At 54.0% G+C, this 19247-nt stretch overlaps 1 protein-coding gene across 2 annotated transcripts; it reads left to right on the top strand.

The window, feature by feature from the left end:
- Positions 1–4352: 4352 nt before the first annotated feature.
- Positions 4353–10841, top strand: LOC129117328 (folate receptor gamma-like). 2 transcript variants are annotated; one of them, XM_077192449.1, is made up of 5 exons: positions 4353–4486; positions 6289–6468; positions 7010–7198; positions 7627–7762; positions 8635–10841. In XM_077192449.1, the coding sequence occupies exons 2-5, from the start codon at positions 6301–6303 to the stop codon at positions 9000–9002; spliced, it is 861 nt and encodes a 286-aa protein (XP_077048564.1). In that variant the 5' UTR covers positions 4353–4486; positions 6289–6300; the 3' UTR covers positions 9003–10841. The 2 variants fall into 2 exon arrangements, with proteins under 2 accessions (XP_077048564.1, XP_054483910.2); XM_054627935.2 differs by lacking the exon at positions 4353–4486 and having other exon boundaries at positions 6080–6468.
- The last annotated feature ends 8406 nt before the right edge of the window (positions 10842–19247 follow it).

Genomic DNA, 19247 nt, shown 5'->3' with positions numbered 1-19247 from the left:
ACCATCACAATCCTCAGGGAACACCCTCCCCCTGCCAGCTGGGAGCCCCTCTGACACAGAGACTGAAGAGATTCCTTTCTTCTCTGGAGCTTCATTTTCTTCTACTGGAAGGTGTCCCTGCCTGTGGCAGGCATGGACCTGGGTGGGTTTTAAGGTCCCTCCCAACCCAAACCCTTCTGTTGGAATACATGAAGTAAAAGCCTCTCTGAGTCCCTCAGAGACAGAAAGGAATGCAGGGATTGAACTGGAACCTCTAGAGAAACTGAAATATATTAATCGTCACAGACATGAAGTAGGAATGCAAATTCTAGTTTTAAGTAAGTAGAAAAAGATCTTAAGAGACTGTGCTAGCAGTCAAAGGCCCTAAAGCCTAGTTTAAACTTCAGTAGTGATACCTTGCACAAAATTAACTTAGCTCCAGACATCATGAAAACAGAGCAGAACAGTGCTTGCATTTCTGGAGAGAACAGATAGAGCCATTTGTGTGAGCAGATAGAGCTGTGTGTGGAGGTTCTGGGTAAGGACTGACACTGCTTTCACACATTAGAATTAAGCCAGGAGAGGTGTAGGAAGAATGTTTTAGGATCATGTTTTTAGCTGATTAGATGATTTATGAATACAATCCCCCTGTATTGGGGTAAAAGAGGCAGTAGTACTTGCTGCTGCCTCTGCTCATCAGGACTCTGTGCCAGAAAGCTTTTAGCTTTGTTTAGCATGGGCTTGAATACTCTGAACTCTTCACCTTCGAGGCTGATGTATTAATGAAATAAACAACTTTACACCAAACAACAACTGCTCCTGTGTCTTTGAAGGCCCAAGACCCACTCCTAACTCAACGCCTTCCATCCTTCCATGATCCTGTGCCCAGCCTGGCTGAGAGCTGTGACACAGGTCCTGCACCCACAGCCCAGAGCATGGCCACTGCTGGCCATGGGCTCTGTGCTGCATTTGCAAGGTCTCAGGGAGCTGAGCTGTGCCAGCTTTGTTCTGTGGGCTCGTCCTGTGGGCTTGTGCTGCATTTGCAAGGTCTCAGGGAGCTGAGCCGTGCCAGCTTTGCTCTGTGGGTTTGTTCCCCCAGCTTTCCTTCAGACCATGGCCATGGCCCTGCTGCTCCTCACTGCGTGGTGCAGAGGTGCCTTTGATGGGACACAGAGAGCAGCAGGACTCTGTGCTCAGGGGAGATGGTCAGGCTCCAGCACACTGAGGCAGTGCAGGGAAATGCTTACCAGGGTGGCAGAGGGGACAGGGTGGGGTACAGAGGGGCATGAGGCAGTGAGGGATGGGCACGGGTTGCTGCTGGAGACACCATGGCTACAAGCAGCTCTGGAATGCTCACTTAAGGAAATACAAGCTCAGAGAGGGACAAAAGTGGTTTGGAGGGACAAAGAGAGCACAGAATGAGCATCTGGTGTGGGAAAATGCAGCATATTTAGGTAAGGGGGGGTGTGCAGGGATACAGGCAGAACAACAGGGAGATGGTGCAGTGTTCTGCATCATCCCATGCACAAGGACAAGGTCTGGGCATTCACATGGGACAAGCTGGAAAGTTTTTTGGGGAGATGGGGGGATCTGCACACCCATGAACACGGTGTCTGTGCAGGGAAAGCTCACAGGAAGTGTAACTCAGGGCTGAATCACAGTAAATGGACAAACCCCATCCCTGGAAGTGTTCCAGGCCAGGCTGGACAGGGCTGGGAGCAACCTGGGACAGTGGGAGCTGTCCATGCCCATGCAGGGGCTGGAACTGGAGGAGCTTTAATGCCCCTCCCAGCCAAACCCTCCTTTGATTCTATGATTTCTGCTTTTCAAATGTTTTCTGGGCAAACATCAAGTCAACCAAATGGCTCCAGGACCAGCTGCAAAAATCTGCAGAAGTCCCTGGTGCAGAAGGCTGGGCAGGAAGGAGTGAAAGCATTGCTGTGCCTCAGATTCCTGATGCCCACAGGAGCAGGAAAGTTAAAGCAGGATTAGAGCAGGATGCGTCCGGGAAGGGGCAGTGCCCTCCTGGGGCAGCACCGTTTTGGGGCCAACTTCCCTGTTCTGCTCTGTGGTGGCCAAACCACAACAAGGGCAGCTCCAGGGCAGCCCTGGGGTCAGGAGAGGGCATGAGCTGCTGACTGAGAGCAGATCCAGCAGAGAGGGATCCACCAGGAGACCCCCAGAGCCCCTGGAGCTGTTTCCAGAAAGGCCCAGAAGAACAGGCTGCTCACACCAAGAGCAGGATGCTGCATGCCAGGGTGGGGAATGTTTCCTACAAAAAGTGTCCCCAAACAGGGGCAGTGCCCCAGGACCACCTGCTTGGATCAATGCTGGAGCCAGGACTGGTGATCTCCTTTCCTACCCTCTCTCCTGCCTCCCTCTTTCACTTCACTCTTTTATTTCTCTCACTACTACAACATAGGGGCAAAGCATGCATCAATTTCCACATGCATCAATTTCCACACCAAGTGTGGAGCTAGCCAATAAAACCTGGTGAGCTTTGTTTTTTGGACCCTTCTGTCTTTTGCCATTCCTTTGTGACCCTTCTTTTGGGCACCTATGACTCCTGGGTGCTCCCTTCTACACAAGAGTGGGACGTGACACCTGGCACGACTGAGTCACCGAACAATGGAACAACAGATTTCAGAGAAAAAGCAGCTGAGATGAACACACAGTGATGCACTGGGGGGAACACGTCAGATGGAAGATGACAGGCTGGTGGCTGACAATTATCTCTCAGGAACAAGCTGTCACTGCTCTGACAATGTTACAACACAGTTCAGTGATCAGCAGTTCCAAAAACAAACCAGATATTAGAAATTCCCTGGCAAGGAGCAGAAAATGTGGCCAGGACAGTGCAGGGCATCTGAAACTGCCAGAGTCCTGAGCCTCCGGGGCCAAAACTCTGCTGGTGGAGGGAGCAGGGGTGGAAAAGGGTCTGAAATGGGTGGGGAAGATCTGCTCAGGGACATCTCAGTGTGAGGGGTCGGGAGCACAAAGCTGTTTTCTACCTGCCAGGAGGGAGCAGGGACAGGAGCAGAGGGAACGGGCTCAGGCTGGGCCAGGGCAGGCTCAGCTTGGACAGCAGCAGCAATTTGCCCATGGCAAGGGAGCTCAGGCCTTGGCAGGGGCTGCCCAGGGAGCTTTGCAGTGCCCAGCCCTGCAGGTTGTGAAAGATGATCTGGAGTTCCCCAGACCGTGCCCAGGACAAACATCGGGACCCTGAGGGCCCTGATGGGAATTCTGGCCTGCCAGTGGTGGATGAATGCCAAAACTCCTGAGGGCCCTGATGGGAATTCAGGCCTGCCAAGGGATTGTTCACAGCTGTGTCTACAGCTTCTGGGAGGGCCTGCCAAGGGTGACACACCCTGTATGCTGGCACCTGTTTCCCAACAATAGCTTGAGAATTTCCCCACCTCTTGGCCTGGCTGGGCTTTTCTGGGGTAACCTTTGGTGGTCCCCCTCCCTCACAGAAAAGCCATTTTCTGCTTTATGACCATTGTGATGGACAGGCTGAAATGGGAGAAGCCTCTCCCTCAAGGATTGAGCCATGAAACCCCCATGTGGAGAAGCCCCCCTCTCCCTCATGGACTGAGCCATGAAACCCCCATGTGGAGAAGCCTCTCCCTCCTTCCAAGAACTGGGACTGAAACCCCTGACCCAGGGGAGGGGGAGAGCCGACCTGACCAAAGCCAGATTTTGCCAAGCCCTACCTGATGGCTGGACCAAGAGGACAATGGCTCTCACGTACTGCTGAGAACATGGACTACCTGTTACATCTGTTCTTTATTGTACCTGTTTCCCCCCCCTTACAATTTTCAGTAGAGTTAACATAATAAAAACCTCTGAGTTAGCCAGAGATTTCGAGATCTCCCCGACGTCACAGGCAGATCCTCGGCCAGACTGGACCAAAGGACATGGTCTCTATGTTTGGTAGCTATATCCCCCCTCTTTCTCTGTTTTTCTCTCTTTCTCTGTCTTTTCTCTCCCTTAATCCCTCTATCTCATTTGCTGTGGTCGCTCAATAAAGGTGCATTTGGTTTGATTATCACTGCAATCCCCATCCCGTGTTGTGTTTTGCACTCTGAGATCAGTGAATGAACCATCACCCTCCGTGTTCCTACGAGCAGATTGTGACACAGGTGTCCCCTGGAGGTGGCACTCGGTGCTCTGGGCTGGGGACAAGGTGGGGAGGTCTCTTCCAGCCTCAGGGATTCTGTGATCCACACAGCAGGGTCTCGCAAAGCCTGAAGTGCTCACATGTGAAATTTAGAAGGATCTGCTGCTCGGGCAGGTGATTCATCCCTGAAACAGCAGTGATGTGAGTGAAGAAAAGATGTGAGTGAAGACAAGAGCGAATCAGCCCCCCAAGCTGCTCCAGGAGGAAGATCTGTCCCCATGCTGAGGCCAGGGGCTTTCCACGGGCTCTGGTGAGGCCTTCAGCCCCAGTGGATGTGCTCAGGGGTTCCAAGGAGCTGCACTGCTGCCCCTCAGCTCTGCATTTCGGGTTTGTGGTGGGACTTGTTCTTTTCCCTCTGAGGAGCAGCCTGTGTGACATTTGCTGCCTTTTGCCTTTTTTCCATGACTTGTTCCATACCCAGAGCCCTGGGTCAGTCCCTCCTGGGCTCTTCTGCCCCGTGCAATGGGCAGATCCCAGCGAGGGGAGGAAAGAGGGTTTGTGGTGAGGGGCCAGGGCTGGGCACACACCTGCTCTGGGGAAGGAAACTCTGGATTTCTCCAGGCTGGAGCAGCCACTGCCACCCAAACATTGTCCCTGTGCTGACAAACGCTGGCACCAGCCACAGCTCCTCAAAGAGAGGGGGCAGTTCCTCCCCAGGGCAGCACCTGTGCCAGCAGCTCTGCTGTTAAAGCTGCCCCAGGAAGCTGCTGGGCTGCCTCTGAGTGCTGGAGAGGGGGCAGAGGCTTTTCAGGCTGGTAAGGCTGACACTGATTTGGGGGCATAAATGCAGTTATAATGTAAGTTAGCTACTTCCCAGCTCTTAGGCTTCTGTGTCTGTCTCCTCAGGCCTGTAGCTGCTTTTTCTGGGGCATTTTGTGCTATTTTAATGCTGGAAATGCTTTGTCTTGCTTCTGTGTTTTGCAAAGTTCTTCTTCGAATGTGTCTGGTTCAGATCCTTGTGCTGTGTCAACAAGGAATGGGAAGGAATTTTCTTGGTTAAGTCTTGATGTTGGTTGATTGGTGTGGGGTTGTTTTTTGGGGTTTTTTAGAAAATGGCTATAAAATTGGTCCCAGCCTCTAGGCAGGCAGAGGAGGCTGAGGCACAGCGTGTGAAATGTCTTTTATTGCTCAAATCAGAGCAGGCTGGAGCACACTGGGGTGGTGGGAGGTGACCCTGCCCATGGCAGGGGTGGAATGAGATGGGCTTTGAGATTCCTCCCAGCCTTCTGTGATGCTCTGGTGATTCAGCTCTCCACTGGAGACCTCAGGAGAGGGTGTCCAAGTCTCAGATAAAGAAAATGTTTTCCTGTCTTAGCATAGTCCTGAAGTCACCATGGGCCTCCTGCAGCTCCTGGCCCACCCAAGGTGCCATGTCTGGTGCACTCCCTGAACTCAGGAGAGACATCCCTGCATTCCCTGAACTCAGGAGAGACATCCCTGCACTCCCTGAACTCAGGAGAGACATCCCTGCACTCCCCCTGCCTTGGTGCACCAGGGCTGGGGCTGGCAGCTCCTCTCTGAAGCACTGGGGAGGCAGAAGGACCCCGAAGGTTGCGGGTGTCCCCGAGCCCCCCTCCTGGCTCAGGGCTGATGGAGAGCCCAGCTCTCCCAGGGCTGTTTGTCCCCACCGTGGTGCTGTCCTGGTGACAACGGTGCCCGACCTTGCAGCCTGCCTGGGGGGGCTGCTGCGTGTCCTTGGTGCCATCAAGATGTGTTGTATTGTCCCTGGAGGAGCTGCCCGGCTGCACAGCACCTCCCTCGCTGCTGCCTGCGACAAACCCTCTCCTGGGCTCTCCCCTCTCCTGGGCTCTCCCCTCTCCTGGGCTGTCCCTCTGTCCCCTCTCCTGGGCTCTCCCCTCTCCTGGGCTCTCCCCTCTCCTGGGCTCTCCCCTCTCCTGGGCTGTCCCTCTGTCCCCTCTCCTGGGCTCTCCCCTCTCCTGGGCTCTCCCCTCTCCTGGGCTGTCCCTCTGTCCCCCCTCTCCCCAGCCCTGTCCCCTCTCCTGGGCTGTCCCTCTGTCCTCTCTCCCAGCACTGTCCCCTCTCTGCCCAGCTTTGTCCCCTCTGTCCCCTCGGCCCAGCCCTGTCCCCTCTCTGTCCCCTGTCCCCCAGCGCTGTCCCCTCTCTCGCAGCCCGTTCCCGGGATGGCAGTGGCTCGGGCAGTGGCTCAGGCGGTGGCTCTGGCGGTGGCGCTGGCGGTGGCGCTGCTGCCGCTGGCAGCCGAGGCGGGGAAGGAGCCGCTGCTGAACGTCTGCATGGATGCCAAGCACCACAAGAGCGAGCCGGGCCCCGAGGGCAAGCTCTACGAGCAGGTAGGAGCGGGGCTGGGCTGGCACACCTGGCTGGGTACCTGCACACCTGGCTGGGCACCTGCACACCTGGCTGGCACACCTGGCTGGGTAGTGGCACACCTGGATGAGTACCCCAGAGCACAGTGGGGAGAGGAAGGAAGGAAGGAAGGAAGGAAGGAAGGAAGGAAGGAAGGAAGGAAGGAAGGAAGGAAGGAAGGAAGGAAGGAAGGAAGGAAGGAAGGAAGGAAGGAAGGAAGGAAGGAAGGAAGGAAGGAAGGAAGGAAGGAAGGAAGGAAGGAAGGAAGGAGAGGAAGGGCTCTCCTCTGCTCCCTCAGTGTGGGACACCCTCCTTGCTCTGCCCCAGCCCCTCAGCAGAGGAAGGGGGTTTGTTTGTGTCCCTGGGCTGGCACAATTCCTGCTGAGGAGCTCATCTGCTGCCCCAGCTCTGCCTTGCTGCAGTGCCCAGCTCCTGAGTGACCAGGAGTTTGCTGGAGAGGACAAAGTGCTGTGGTTGCTGTGGGCTCTGCCCCCGGAGCTGCTGCCTGTCCCCTCTGTGCTGCAGTGCTCCCCCTGGAAGGACAACGCCTGCTGCACGGCCAACACCAGCCTGGAGGCGCACAAGGACCAGTCCTACCTCTACAACTTCAACTGGAACCACTGCGGGGTGATGCCACCCAAGTGCAAGCGCCACTTCATCCAGGACACGTGCCTGTACGAGTGCTCCCCCAACCTGGGGCCCTGGATCCAGCAGGTGGGCTCAGACCCGGGATCCTGGGACTCTTGGCGTTGGGAGGGACATTAAAACTCGGCCTGTGCCACCCTGCCATGGCAGGGACACCTCCCACTGTCCCCAGTGTCCAGCCTGGCCTTGGGCACTGCCAGGGATCCAGGGGCAGCCCCAGCTGCTCTGGCAATTCCATCCCAGCCCCTGCCCACCCTGCCAGGGAAGGATTTCTCTTCCATATCTAGGCTGTCTCAGCTTTCCCCACAGGACAGAAAGATTCCAAGGACGTTTCTGGCCTCTGACTGATGGAAGAATTCCTTGTGTCAGGACCCACCTGTGCTGGGCTGAGGCTCCTCTGGGACCAGCTGTGGCCCTGGGAGGGGCTGGGGGGATCTGGGGTGTGGCAGAGCCTCCAGGTCACACCTGCCCAGCGTGCCTGGTCCTGTGCCCTGCAGGTGGACAGCAGCTGGAGGAGGGAGAGGATCCTGCACGTGCCCCTGTGCAGGGAGGACTGCGAGGAGTGGTGGCAGGACTGCAAGGATGCCCTCACCTGCAAGGAGAACTGGCACAAGGGCTGGAACTGGGCCACAGGTTGGTGGGCTCTGGGAGCCTGTCCTCACCCCTGGCAGGTCACCGGCAGTGCCACTGCTGCCAGGAGCCCTCTTGTCAGAGCCCAGGACATTGCTCTGGCTGCCCTGGAGGGCTTCAGACCCTGGCAGGGGGCTCAGAGACCTTGGCATGGAGTCAAAGACCCCTGGGCCTTTGATTTTAACCCATGGAAAGAATTACTAACTGTGTGTGAGGAGTTACAAGCCACAAGAGTTTGAGTAGAATGATAGTGAATTTATCACAGGGTGAAAAAGTAGAATTTTGGGGGTTTTAGAATGGAGGTTCAAGAGGCAAGATGGAGGAATCTGGGCATGTCCTTTCTCCTCCTTCTCCTTCTCCTTCTCCTTCTCCTTCTCCTTCTTTTCTTCTCCATCTTCTGCTGTGATGGTGGCACTTTTGGATTGGTTTAGAGTAGAAGCTCACTGTTTAACACAGGTGATAGGTATTGGGAAGTAATTGTAAATAAAGCACACATAGTTCTTAGTATAAAAAGATAACAGCACCCCAAGGGCAGGGACTGTGCCACAACCCAACCTGCCGGGCAGACCTGCGGCGGGTCAGAGAAAGAATGTTATAGATAACAGAAAATAAACAGCCTTGGGAACCAGAGCCGAGGAGTCTCGGCTTCTTCAGTGGCAGGGCTGGGCGAAACAGGACTTTCTAACACCTCAGGGGTCATCACAGGCCCAGGCACCGAGAGCCTGTCGCCTCTCTGGGGTGTCAGGGCGGTGGCCGAGCCCCCAGCGCCCAGCTCAGGTGTGACTGTGGGCTGTGGGCAGGGGCCCTGCTCCTGCCGAGGGAAGGACAGGAGGGGACGGCTGCGCTCTCACCGTGCCACGCTGCTGTGTCCCCAGGAACCAACCGCTGTCCCTGGGGCTCCGAGTGCCGGCCCTTCCACCAGGTGTTCCCCCGGCCCCAGGACCTGTGTGAGAAGATCTGGTCCGGCTCCTTCAGGCTCAGCCCCGAGCGCCGGGGCAGCGGCCGCTGCATCCAGATGTGGTTCGACCCTGCCCGAGGCAACCCCAACGTGGCCGTGGCCCGGTACTACGCCGGGATAAAGAGATCGTCCCCCGGCCAGGAGGGCACCCTGGCTCCCCAGAGCGATGGCAGCGGGCGGGCTCTGCCCTGCCCTGCGCTGCTCCTGCTGCCCCTGCTGCCCCTGGCCCTGCTGCTGCTGCTGCCCCCAGAGCTGGGGGGCTCCCGGGCATGGGGCTCCCTGTGACCCCTCTGGGACAGGGCACAGCCTGCAGGAGCTGGCACAAACAGCTCTGTCCGTTCGTCTGTCCCAGGGCTCAGCATAGGTTGTGCTGCTGGACCGTGGCACCGCCTCTCTGCTGACCAGAACAGGGATTTCCCTGCCTGTGCCTCTGGGGAAGAGCAGGGCAGTCTCTGCTCTGCTGTGGGAGCTGCTGCACCTCTGTTCCTCCCCTGGCTGAGCTCTGGTGTTGGTGCTCTGGGCTGCTGTGACTCCCTGAGGGGTGCCTTTGGTAATAAAGTCTGGCTCTGTTTCAGCCCTGCTGTCCTGATCTGAAATATTCCTGAGGGAGGGGAGAGTCCCGGGGGTGCTGCTGGGTGTGGGGTCTGTAAATGGAAGAATTGGCCTGGGGGGAGGAATGATCATAAAATTATAAATGGTTTCCATTGGAAGAGATGTCAAATCTCATTTCTTTCCACGCTCCTGCCATGGCAGGGATACCTCCCACTGTCCCCAGTGCCCAGCCTGGCCTTGGGCACTGCCAGGGATGCAGGGGCAGCCCCAGCTGCTCTGGGCACCCTGTGCCAGGGCCTGCCCACCCTGCCAGGGAACAATTCCTCATGGCCAAGATCCCATCCAGCCCTGCCCTCTGGCACTGGCAGCCATTCCCTGGGTGCTGTCCCTGCAGGCCTTGTCCCCAGTCCCTCTGCAGCTCTCCTGGAGCCCCTGCAGGCCCTGCCAGGGGCTCTGAGCTCTCCCTGCAGCTGCTCCTGTCCAGGTGAGCCCCCCCAGCTCCCCCAGCCTGGCTCCAGCCCCTCTGGGCTCTCTCCAGCAGCCCCAGGTGCTGGCCCAGGGCTGGGGCAGAGGGGCTGAGCTGTCCCTGCTGTGCCCTGGGCCAGGGGCTGCAGCCCAGGGGAGCCCCCTCAGCCCTGCCACACCTGCCTTGGGCTCAAGGTGAAGGTTCCCAGGCTGCAGGACCCGGACAGGCCCTGCTGCTCTGCTGCTCTGGGGCTTTTCTGCCTCTGAGGCAGAAATTTCAGCGGAACCTCAGGAAGGTCCTGCAGGGAAATGCAGGGCTGGGAAGGGCTGGGTGCCCTGCCTGGACAGAGAGGGCCCTGCTGCTGCTTTAGGGGTTGGGTAAAGCAGAAAGCAGGCTGACTCCTCACCCTCAGAGCTGCATGAGTGAGGGGAAGGTGTGGCAGAGCAGGGAAGCTGCTGAGGAAGGAGCCCCAGGGGATGATGGCACTGGGCCTTTCCCTCCAGCTGCTGAGCTGGCACGGCCCAGGGACACCTGGCTGCCACCCCAGGGCCTTGATCCCATAAAAACCCAGTCCCAGGTGCTCAATCTGGGCATCTTCCAGCACCCCTTAGCCTGGGTACCCTCTGGGGACACCCCTCAAGGTCACCTCTCAAGGCTGGGCCAGGGAGATGTGCCCTGGTCTGGGTGAGTGACACGGGCCTCTGCTCAGCAATGGGGTTTGCTGCCTCTAGCAGAACTGCCTCAGTCTTGTTTCACATATCACACTGCTATTGTAGCTGCCTGTCTGTGCAGCAAACAATGCTGATTAACCTCTTAGTCTAGCCATTACCATAATGAATGTATATATTTATATACATGAATGAATTTGTATTATATAAATTCATATATATTTCTATATATATTTCTATATATTTTCTATGTAGAATTATATCATATATATTGTATTATTTATAATATATAATGTATATTGTATATTATGTATAAAAATAGTATATAATTATACATAATATAATATATATGTTATGTTGCAGACATCTTTCATGAAAAATCCTTTCTTAGGATTTTTCCTTGTGAGAAGCTGCAGTTTCAGCAACCAAAAGTAACCAATGGTTATCTGCTGCTGTGCAATGCAACAGGTAGACCCGTGATTGGTCTCCTGTGGATGTTTGGATTTACTGACCATTCATGGCAGAGCTGGCTCTTGCTCTCTGTCTGAGACACAGATCTTTGTTATTCATTCTTGTCTATTCTTAGCTTAGCTAGCTTCTGAAGAAACCTTTTCCTTTCTATTTCTTTTTAGTATAGTCTTAATGTAACATATATCATAAAATAATAAATCAAGCCTTCTGATCATGGAGTCAACATTCTCGTCTCTTCTTCATCCTGAAAACCCTTGTGACCACAGTCACATATGTTATATTATAATTTATAATATATTATATATTATATATTATATATTATATATTATATATTATATATTATATATTATATATTATATATTATATATTATATATTATATATTATATAGATAATATATAATAATATATAATATATATATTTATGTATTTTTATATTTATGTATTTATATTTATATTTATATAAATAATAATTTATATATTTATATAAATATATTTGGGTTCCCAGCCTTAGTCCTGGAGGATTAAATCATGTAGAGGTTCAATCACAGCTGTGCAAAGCTTTAGACAGCAGCCACTGACCAGCTCTGGGGCTGGGCTTGGACCCAGCCTCACCCAGAGCCCCCTCTGGGGAGGAGCCCAGGAGGCCAAGGAGTCCCGCTGGGGTAGGTGGTGGTTTGGGGCTCTGTGGGGAGTGTTTGGGGTCCGTGGGGAATGTTTGGGGTCTATAGGGAGTGTTTGGGGTCTATAAAGAGTGTTTGGGGTCTATAAGGAGTGTTTGGGCTCTGTGGGAAGTGTTTGGGGTCTATAGGGAGTGTTTGGGGTCTATAAGGAGTGTTTGGGGTCTATGGGAAGTGTTTGGAGTCTATGGGGAGTGTTTGGGCTCTGTGGGGAGTGTTTGGGGTCTATAAGGAGTGTTTGGGCTCTGTGGGAAGTGTTTGGGGTCTATAGGGAGTGTTTGGGGTCTATAAGGAGTGTTTGGGGTCTATGGGAAGTGTTTGGAGTCTATGGGGAGTGTTTGGGCTCTGTGGGGAGTGTTTGGGGTCTATAAGGAGTGTTTGGGGTCTATAGGGAGTGTTTGGGGTCCTTTCTGCCCCTCAGGACTCAGGGAGGATCTCATGGCGAACTTTGTCTCCCACTCTGCCCATGGGGCAAGGCCAGGGCTGCCTGGGACAGGCCAAGCCCAGGCTGCAGAGCTTTGTCGTACTTCAGATGTTTTCAGGAGCTTTTAGATCAGAGCAGCTATTTCCAGAAGCTCTTCTGGCACATTCTTATTTTAAAATGCTCCTAACTATGTAGCCTCTGCCACAGCTGATCAGTAATTCCTTTCCTTTACATGAAACAGAGAAGCACTTTCCCTCTCCAACTTAAATATGATGCATTCAACCTAATTGCTCAAAGTACACTCTCTTGTCTCCAAAACTGGGAGGTGGAGCCCACAAGTGACCATTTGTTTGTCTGGGTTTTGTAGCTGAGAGCGCTGGAGCTCAGCAAGGTGGGCTTGGCAATGCTGATGGAAATGGAAATGGAAATGGAAATGGAAATGGAAATGGAAATGGAAATGGAAATGGAAATGGAAATGGAAATGTCTCCTTGTCCCTGGCAGTGCCCAAGGCCAGGCTGGACACTGAGGGCAGCCTGGGACAGTGGGAGGTGTCTCTGCCATGGCAGGGGTGGCCCTGGCTGGGCTCTGGGGTCCCTCCACCCCAAACCACTCCAGAATTCTCACACTGCACAAGGACAATGCCCAGGAGCTGGCATTTCAGGAACCTACGAGGTTCATTACAGATGGAATCAAAAGAGCAAATATTTTATTCCGCCCAGTCCTCACCAATGCAATGACTGGGCAGGAAGGGCACTAGGAGGCACCTGGCATAAATCCCCACCTTTGTGGTGATCCTGGCATGAGAAAAAGCCAGAAGTGATGGTTTACAGAAGGAAATGGCACAAGCAGGGAAAGCAAAAAGAAGGATGGGAAGGCAAGAAGTGATTTGCATTCAGCAAGAGGCCGATGAAAGTACAGGCTGCTCTGTTATCCAAACGGTGGGGAAGCACAGGCAGTGATGGATGGGGTGACCAGGCATGGCACTTACTGTGCTCTTTGTTATAAATTGTTGTTCCTGCAATAGTCTAACATCACCAGCAAAGTAAGAAATCAGGGAGAATAGGGGAGGAAATTAAAGGCCAATCAAACAGATGGTTTAAAATTAGCAGGGCAGGGTAAGGGCAGGGTGACAATTCCTCTGGGAACACTTACAGAGGGGCAGGGGCAGCCCTAGGGCTGCTGGCAGAGATCTTGGAGCACGAGCAGAAGATAAATGGGAATGAAAACCAGCGTGGAGTGGGCAACAGAGAGGTGGAAAAGGGCAGAGAGCCCCTGGGATTAACATTCAGCTCCTGAAAAGCCGTGCAGCAGAGAGGGCCGGTCCTCACCGAGCACACACGGCAGTGACCGAGCAATCTCAGGAGCAGATTGTGACACCGGGCTGCAATCTCTGCTGCAGGGGGGCAGCACGTGGGGCTGGCAGGGCACAGACAGGGCGTGCGGCTGGGACAGGGCCGGGACAGGGCTGGGACACACCTGGGACACACCTGGGACACACCTGGGACACCTGGGACACACCCAGGACACACCTGGGCACACCTGGGTACACCTGGGCACACCTGGGACACACCTGGGTACACCTGGGCACACCCGGGACACACCTGGGCACACCTGGGACACACCCGGGACACAGCTGGGCACACCTGGGCACCCCTGGGACACCTGGGACACACCTGGGACACACCTGGGACACACCTGGGCACACCTGGGACACACCCGGGACACAGCTGGGACACACCTGGGCACACCTGGGACACACCTGGGACACACCCGGGACACAGCTGGGCACACCTGGGACACACCTGAGTACACCTGGGACACACCTGGGACACACCTGGGACACACCTGGGACACACCTGAGTACACCTGGGACACACCTGGGCACACCTGGGACACACCTGGGACACACCCGGGACACACCTGGGCACACCTGGGACACACCTGGGACACACCTGGGACACACCCGGGACACACCTGAGTACACCTGGGACACACCTGGGCACACCTGGGACACACCTGGGACACACCTGGGACACACCCGGGACACACCCGGGACACACCTGGGACACACCCGGGACACACCTGGGCACACCTGGGACAGGGCTGGGACACACCTGGGACACACCCGGGACACACCCAGGACACACCTGGGACACACCGGGACACACCTGGGTACAGCCGGGACACACCCGGGACACACCCGGGACACACCTGGGACACACCTGGGACACACCCGGGACACACCTGGGCACACCTGGGACAGGGCTGGGACACACCTGGGACACACCCGGGACACACCTGGGCACACCTGGGACACACCGGGACACACCTGGGTACAGCCGGGACACACCCGGGACACACCCGGGACACACCTGGGACACACCTGGGACATACCCAGGACAGGGCTGGGACACAGCTGTGTGAAAAACACGATTCACTTGTTTTTAAAATTTTAAAAGTTTAATGATGATAAAATGGTTATAAAAATAGCAATATAATTACAGTAATAATAGTACGGACAATTTGGATTAGGAGACAATATAAACAAAATATAAATAAATATAAATAAAAATAGAAACAAAGAGTTACAGACAGTCCAGGTGCCTTTTCTGGGCAGCATAAGCCTGAAAAAGGCCCCACGTTAACAGAGGATTAACCCTTAAAAGCAACAGCCTGTTGCATATTCATACACCTCACACATGATGCATAAATTCCATTCAAACACAGGATTCTGGCTGGGCAGTGTCAGCTGCTTCCTCTGAACCCTGACGGTGTCATCATGGCTGAGTGAGGCAGGAAGAAGTTCATTTCTCCTGATAATGGAGCAATAAATTCTCTTTCTCTGAAAGATTCAGGTGTCCTGTGGCTGCTATCTGGTGTGAATACCTCATTCCTTTCTTTAAAAATATCCCACATACATAGTTCCTATTTTAACATAATGTTATAACCTAAAACTATATTTAACACACTACTTAAGAAAATTAACACAGCATAACTTTCTAACATAACACATATAATATTCTGTTTAATATTTGCGAAAAGCCAATCATAAAATAGGCATTTTTCACATTTCTCTCCTTGATTTGGTACAAAGACACCTCCTAGGACCTTTGGGACTTCACCTCAGACCCGGGGCTGCCCATTGGACAGAGGCCAAAAGGTCCCACCTGGGTAATTTGCTAGAAAAAGAAGAGAACAAAGGAAATAATTGCTTTCGTAGGATGTTTTAGCATGAGCAAGAACCTCTTCCCCTGGCTTGGTTTTTCTCTGTAAGAGCTTTGTTATTTTGCCTTTTATTAAACTTTTTCTCTTTCCAACAGCAACTCAGAAGCCATCCTGCTGATTCTATGCCATCTGAGGTATCTGGGCTATCTCGGGTGTGATGGGTTCTCTGAGAGCTCCTGAGCCCAGGCTCGAGGAGAGACCCTTCAGGCTCCAGGAGAGACCATCAGGCTCGAGGAGAGACCATCAGGCTCCAGGAGAGACCATCAGGCTCCAGGAGAGACCATCAGGATCAAGGAGAGACCATCAGGCTCCAGGAGAGACCATCAGGATCAAGGAGAGACCATCAGGCTCCAGGAGAGACCCTTCAGGCTCCAGGAGAGACCATCAGGCTCCAGGAGAGACCATCGGGCTCCAGGAGAGACCATCAGGCTCCAGGAGAGACCATCAGGCTCCAGGAGAGACCATCAGGCTCCAGGAGAGACCATCGGGCTCCAGGAGAGACCATCAGGATCAAGAAGAGACCATCAGGCTGCAGGAGAGACCATCAGGCTCCAGGACAGACCATCAGGCTCCTTTCAGGCTCAAGGGTTTCGTGGAGGTGCCACCCAGGGATGTCAGAGCAGATTTACTGAGCGCCCTCTGCCTTGGCTTGGGGGAGCTCTGTCCTTCAGGGGGGCAGATGGACTGCACGGTCTCTCAAGGTTCCCTTTATTCCTTCTTTGCGTATTTCCATCAGAAATGTCGTGTGAGATGTTTATTTTCCACCCCTGCCCTGCACATCTCACTGGCTGTGCATTTTGGAGTTCCTCATGTACACCCAGGGCAGCTTCTCCTCCTGCCCATGGGCTGATCTTCACCACCAGTGACAGGGGGGCTGGAATCACAGAATCCCAGCAGGTCTGGGTTGGAAGAGACCTCAAAGATCCTCTTGTTCCACCCTTGCCGTGGGCAGGCTCCCCTTGCACCAGAAGTGGGTGTTATTTCAGTGAGAATAAAGAGCTGGGGCTTGGAGAGGAGCCACCAACCCTTCCTGTATTCTCTCAGCAAATCCCGTGGGCTGGCTGGGTTTCTCAGCTTTAAAAACAATAAATTCCTACCTAAAGCTGAGGGGGAGGTGTGTTTGTTTTCCTTGACCATCCTGGGTTTGAGCCAGACTTTGCTCTCTGTGAGTCTCCTCCAGACTCAGTCTGGGGACCTGGCTTTGAGCAAAGGTGTCACTGCAGGATGATGAGTGTTACCAGAGAGCCAGACCATGAGGAGCAGCTGAGGGAGCTGGGCAGGGGCTGCAGAATCCCTGAGGGAGCTGGGCAGGGGCTGCAGAATCCCTGAGGGAGCTGGGCAGGGGCTGGAGAATCCCTGAGGGAGCTGGGCAGGGGCTGCAGAATCCCTGAGGGAGCTGGGCAGGGGCTGGGGCTGGAGCAAAGGAGGCTCAGGGGCCCTTGTGGCTCTGCACAAGTCCCTGCCAGGAGGGCACAGCCGGGGGGGTCGGGCTCTGCTCCCAGGGCACAGGGACAGGAGCAGAGGGAACGGCCTCAGGCTGGGCCAGGGCAGGCTCAGCTTGGCCAGCAGCAGCAATTTGCCCATGGCAAGGGAGCTCAGGCCTTGGCAGGGGCTGCCCAGGGAGCTTTGCAGTGCCCAGCCCTGCAGGTGTCCCCTGCAGGTGGCACTGAGTGCTCTGGGCTGGGGACAAGGTGCCCATGGGGCACAGCTGGCACTGCATGGGCTGGCAGGGCTGGGCCAGCCCCAGGGATTTGGGGATTTGGGATTTTTGGCTGCACATGGATTTTCCCCTCAGAACTCTCCATGCAGACAGGCTTTCCCCTCCTGACTCCCCTGTGGGGCCACAAGGATCCCTAAAAGCACGACTGATCAAAGAGAGAGCAAAGTGTGACCAGAGGCTGTGTTTTCATCAGCACATTTTATAGAAAGAAGGTTCTTCTGCAAGATTTATCTCCCAGCTCCAGCCTTTGGGCTAATGAAAGAAATTATCTCTCCTGAAAAATAAAAATACAAAAGGCAGGGTCAGGCATCTGATAAAATCCCAGTTTTCAGAAAAATGCATCACTAATTGTGGTTATTTGCTGGAGGGAAAAGTGGCCCAGCATTAAAATGATTCTCTTTTCCAACATTTATCCAGAACTGTTTTCTTACCCTGAATCCATCACTCCCCCAGCAAAACCACATCCCTCTGATGAGTGAGGATGAAATGATTACTGCTCTGCTCTCAGGGTGAGTCACCCTGATCTGAGGGCTCTGCTGTCCAGGCCCTGCAGAGGTCAGCCATGAATGCCACCCCAAGGCTTTAATTCCCAGAATTTGTAGTACTGTGAGGTACAATAAAAATAATATATATAATAAAAACAAAATATAATGCATAATAAAAATAACCCCCATAACAATGACCACTGGGCACAGATCATCCTTCACCTGGCTGTTGTTGCAGCTGAGAGGAGGAGCAGCAAGGAGCAGCTGAGCAGTGGAAGTGCCCAGGAGTAGGGTTTTTATACCCAGGGAGGGCTTCAGAGACCTCACCCTGCTCTTGGCCAAGACCTTCCTTGGTCACCAATTGTTGCAGTGTTGTGAGGGTCCCCAGGACGAGGTGAGAGATGAGAATTGACTCCAAGTTCTCAGAAGGCTGGTATTGTTTATTATATCATATCATATCATATCATATCATATCATATCATATCATATCATATCAATCATATCATATCATATCATATCATATTATATTGCTATACTAAAACTATACTAAAGAAAGAGAAAGGAGACATCAGAAGGCTAAACAAGAATGAATAATAAAAACCCATGACTGACCAGAGAGGCTGGACTGGGACTGGTCATTAATTAAAAACAATTCACATGGAACCAATCAAAGATGCACCTGTTGGTGAGCAGCCTCCAGAGCACATTCAAAGCAAGCAGATAATTGTTGTTTCCATTCCTTTTCTGAGGCTTCTCAGCTCCTCAGGAGAAAAATCCTGGCGAAGGGATTTTTCAGAAAATATCCTGGTGACACCTTCCCACCCACCCACCCACCCACCCACTCGCTGTTGTCTCCCTGGTGTCTCTGCCCCAGCCCTGCTCCTGTCCTGGCAGACTCACCCTGCAGCAGGGAGCTGTCCCCTGGTTCCTCTGCAGAGCTCAGAACCAGCCCACAGGAGGATTTCCCTGGGGTGCTTTGGGGTCAGCCATGGTTTGGGGTCAGCCATAGCCTGGGATCAGCCATGCTTTGGGATCAGCCGTGCTTTGGGGTCAGTGATGGTTTGGAGTCAGTGAAGGTTTGGGGTCAGCCATAGCCTGGGATCAGCCATGATTTGGGATCAGCCATGGTTTGGGGTCAGTGATGCTTTGGGCTCACTGATGGTTTAGGATCAGCCATGCTTTGGGGGGCTGCTGGAGCTGGGGGCGCACTGGCAGCACACAGGGGAGGTGCACATGGACAAGCACATCCTTGGGCACAGCTCTGGGCACAGCACTGTTCCCACAGCCCCTGCAGCCTTCAGGGCACCAACAGCACTGCCCAGCAGCCAGGGGGACACTGCTGCCCCAGGGCCACGGAGCTGCCACCGCTGCTGCCGGCCATGCCTTGGGAGCCTCAGCTGGAGCAGAGGCTGGGCAGAGCCACAGAATAAAGCAGGGATTGATTCAAAGCATCTCCTCCATGGATGCACCCTGGGCAGCACCAGAGCCCAGCCAGGGCTGCACCCAAGATGAACCAAAATGGCCCCAAAATGCACGGCCGGGCACGGGCTCTGTCCCTGGGATCAGTTCTGCTCCATTTGCATCTTGCAGTTCATTGTCCCATCCCAGCTTTAGCCCCTGCAGTCCCACCCTGCTTGTTTTTCTCTCTCCAGCCCACGGGGTTTGTGCTCTGGGGCTGAGATTTGGATCATTTGTCCTTGGTGCCCAGCTGGAGCGGGAATTGTTTTGTCTCCCTGCTCTGTGCACAGAGCTCACCATCCCCTGATGTGAATCCCAGACCCACCCACTAAAGCAGCACAGAATGTGAAAAATAGAAAAGCCAAACCTGAGGCATCAGAAGG

The sequence above is a fragment of the Agelaius phoeniceus genome, chromosome 2 (genome assembly GCF_051311805.1).
Source record: "Agelaius phoeniceus isolate bAgePho1 chromosome 2, bAgePho1.hap1, whole genome shotgun sequence".
Lineage (NCBI taxonomy): Eukaryota > Metazoa > Chordata > Aves > Passeriformes > Icteridae > Agelaius > Agelaius phoeniceus.
Note: the sequence above shows the minus strand (reverse complement) of the source record. Positions and strands in the feature narration are given on the sequence as shown.